We start from the raw sequence: 3,600 nt of genomic DNA, 5'->3' as shown, positions 1-3,600 counted from the left end.
AGCACTAGTGTTCAATAGAATTAAATCTTGATGACAATATATAAAGTCCAAAGATGCCTCCTGGTGTCTTGGGTTTAATAGTTTTAAGGTCATTTCGTTATTGTAAGTTGTGTAATACTGGTTTTGACCTATTCCGGTAGCACGAAAAAAGATACCATTACCAAAAGGGATGTGCAGTGGACAACGAAAAGTATGAAAACCAAATACAAGGCCAAATTTTCCTAAAAATGTTCCAAATGGAAGGAAAACCACTGAAAATGTTTTGCTCGGCAGCCAGATGTTGAGTCAATATCGTATGGATGAATTTAAGTTTTCTTTGGCTTTTGCCAATAATCCAAAAAGAACTAGCTAGGTTTCGTTGTTTGTCGCCGTTTTACTGAGAGGAAATTGTTGTTCAACTGAGATGTGTGTGATAGATCAAGAGACATTTGAAACGGTTTTGTAGCATTATGTCAACCAAAAGAAAACTCCGCTGGAAAGGTATAATTGTGACTCAATTGGCTGCACAGTACAGCTCAGGACCTTACGGAAACTTTTGCTATGAGGAAGCTAATATTGTAAAGGATTTGCAGATGATCAGACCACTGATATTTCTCCCTTTTAGACATTTCAGTCCCGTTTTTGAGATTCCCTTTTATAAAGACTCCCCACTCCCCCAGTTTCCCTCCCTCGATTTCCCTCTAACGCTTTCCCTGTTTCTGACATCCGTTTTTATGTAACATTTTCTACTTTTTGTCTCAGATTTTCAAACTAGGATCTTTCAAATCGGATTTTTCCTCTCGCATTTTCGAATTCGCATCACGCATTTTTTTATCTCCTATCTCTCATATCGCATGTCCCCTACAAGCTTCCGTGCTTACAGTCTTCCACATTTTATCATGATGACTAACTAAACATGAAATCGGACTCACCCCAGACACAATGAAGCAAGGAGATGAAAAATACAACTTTACACCAATGAGTGTGGCGATAAAGCTCCATCGCAAGATTAAACCTTACGGAAAGAAAAACTAGCTTCCCTTGGCTACCAGCTGCTCATGTCGTGTTAAAGAATGTTAAGAAATTCTGAAATAATTTGCTGTCAATATCAATTTCGGTTTTGTTTTCCACTGAAAGTTGATAGGACTCATGGTTAACATGGCAAACGGTTAAGTAGTTGCCCACGTTTTATCAGAAACACTCAGCGCTGAAATAAATTTCTAACTTATACATAAATAACTTGGTGAATGTCACTCGGCCAACCGTTGTAATTTAGATATTTAGACAAAAAACAAAAAAAGAAATGTATAGTTTTAAGACTCTATCTTTAAACGCGGAGCCTGATGTAAAAGATTCAACTATATGTGCAAATTTGAAATATCTGTTAATTTTTTCCTGATCATGACAGTTAGACAGACCAGAAGCGCTAAAAATGGAATTTTAAAAGTTGCGATGAAATGTAATGTCAATCAGTTTCATTCTCCTACCACCTGCCCATCGTATATTCAGTCACTAAGCTACGTGTTAAGTGAGGAAGTCTGAAACGTAGGTGGATCACAAAGCCGCCTTTAACTCGTTATAGAGGGAAAACAATCAAGTGGGAACATAAACTGAGATGAATAGTTATTCGCACAATGAAAGGAGAGCAAAAGAATATACACGCGGTGGTACTGATAACTTCTCCCAAGAGGCACACTCGTTTTAGTTGAGCGAATGAATAACATGACAGTTGCGGCCTTTTTGTACACTAAGGAAACACAGAAACCCACAGAGCTTGCGTAGGAGGCTTTGTCGGGGGAGGGGAAGGGGAGGACTGAAAAATCCACGCCTTCTTCCTCCCCTTCCCCTTCCCCGACAACGCCAGCAACACATCTTTGGAAAAAAAAACCGGCACTCTCAATCCCTGTTATATATGAGCGCTTCTTATTCAGCTAATTTACTCGCTTTTTCGTTACATTATCTCCAAGCAATGGAATCGCTCCGCTACTTCAAATATAACTTGAAACAGCCCTCATTCCTCACCTCGTTCTCACGAAGGACTTAAGCTCGAAACATTAGCCATCGATTTGAAATATTTTTGTTTTACGGTGGTAGTGTCTTTCACTCTCCCGGCACCGACGCAGCACCACAGTTTTTCAGACAACTAACCACTTCATACACTGAGCTTGTAGATCATAAGTGCTTAATATCACAGTGAAAGAGAGCCAAATCGAGTGAATGAATTCCGCTTTGTGTTCTGTAGGAGGAGTGATGGGTATGTAAATTCTCTTTACAGTTTCTATGAAATGTTAGTCAAACAGGTGTTGATGATGAACATTATTATCAGCTGAAGAGGTGTGATCTTGATATAACACCAAGTTCTCATGACTATCCAACAAAAAACTCTATGTCACTAGTTGGGAGAATGAAAGTTTCGATCGTGAGAATGAAAGGGTTTATGTTGATCAATGGCAGTTCCAAATCACAAAGCGATTGAACTCTTTTCTTGTGCAAAGGGCTCTCAATATCAAGTGAATTATTGAACAACAAATCCAAATAAAAATGAATGTCGAAGATTAAATAGGGATACTGAATAAATCAATAAAAATGGATGAAAAGGGACCACAAATACCAATCATAATTCAAACGAAAATGTTTAACTAAGGTGTGACTCCAATTATGAAACTTACCCCAATTCTCAACCAATACATGAGCCACGCCTCCATTATCGACTTTGCGCCTGTTAAAATTCAGATAGTCAACCGTTAAGATACAAGTAGAGTACAAATAGAGCACATAAACGTCTTTTATTCCGTGAAGGCTGTTGACTGTCTTTTGTGCCTGCTATGTTCCCGGTTTGATTTTTCGTTTTAACAGAAAGAATAAGTAGTTTCTGTCCTACCAAATACTTCAGAAAGTTCTAATGAACCATGAAAGGCTAGAAGCTGTAATCGTATACTGCAGCGTTCCTGCCAATTAAACCGATGTAGCTTGTACGCGTGCCTTATAAATTAACCACCTTTTTCTTAACCACCTTCTACCTTCTTCTCGTAACCATGGAGCTGTTCGAGAAGCCGCTGTGGGGATGGGGTAAGTGTTGTAAATGAAATGACTGTACCTCATCGGGTGGAGTTCATTTGACCTCGGACCCAAGCTCCGTGTCCTCACGGGTCATCAGTTGCTGTTAAATTCATCAGCTATCGTGGAATCGAAAGAGAAAATGCTCATTTCCAGCCAAGTGCGTGGGGATTTTGGACTACGAAACATTCTCGGAGTTTCGCAAATGATGTGGCTTTAGCTTTGCGTGAGAAAATCTTGGCTGGGATGGATTTTCGAGTCGCAAACCGCCTCTGAGCTGACAACAGTCGGAATCGTAGTGTGCAGCCTTGACTTCGTCTTAGAACATTTAAACACTGAAAACACAGAATTCCCGAAACGGTGTAATAAGCTCCAAAAGGCACAAGAATACACCAGAGGTGAATCATTTTTATTCATTTTATTGGATGAAAGTTAAATTGAGCATTTTTTAGGCTTTATAATCGACGGTATTTGATTTCCCATACAAAGTCTTATAACGCGTTTAAATTCTCAACGGCTGTCTGTAGTGACGCGAGCTTGGGCTGCCTATGGTACTTTAGGTAA

General features: G+C 39.4%; 1 protein-coding gene across 1 annotated transcript in view; it reads right to left on the bottom strand.

The window, feature by feature from the left end:
• LOC138023367 (uncharacterized) overlaps positions 1-1,015 on the bottom strand; it is a 157,271-nt gene extending 156,256 nt beyond the window's left edge. Inside the window, exon 1 of the mRNA XM_068870378.1 lies at positions 912-1,015. Coding sequence (XP_068726479.1) covers positions 912-981 — 70 coding nt within the window. The 5' untranslated portion in view covers positions 982-1,015. The remainder of the gene's footprint in view (positions 1-911) is intronic.
• Positions 1,016-3,600: the final 2,585 nt, after the last annotated feature.

The sequence above is a fragment of the Montipora capricornis genome, chromosome 11 (genome assembly GCF_036669925.1).
Source record: "Montipora capricornis isolate CH-2021 chromosome 11, ASM3666992v2, whole genome shotgun sequence".
Lineage (NCBI taxonomy): Eukaryota > Metazoa > Cnidaria > Anthozoa > Scleractinia > Acroporidae > Montipora > Montipora capricornis.
This window is presented reverse-complemented; position numbering and strand designations above follow the sequence as displayed.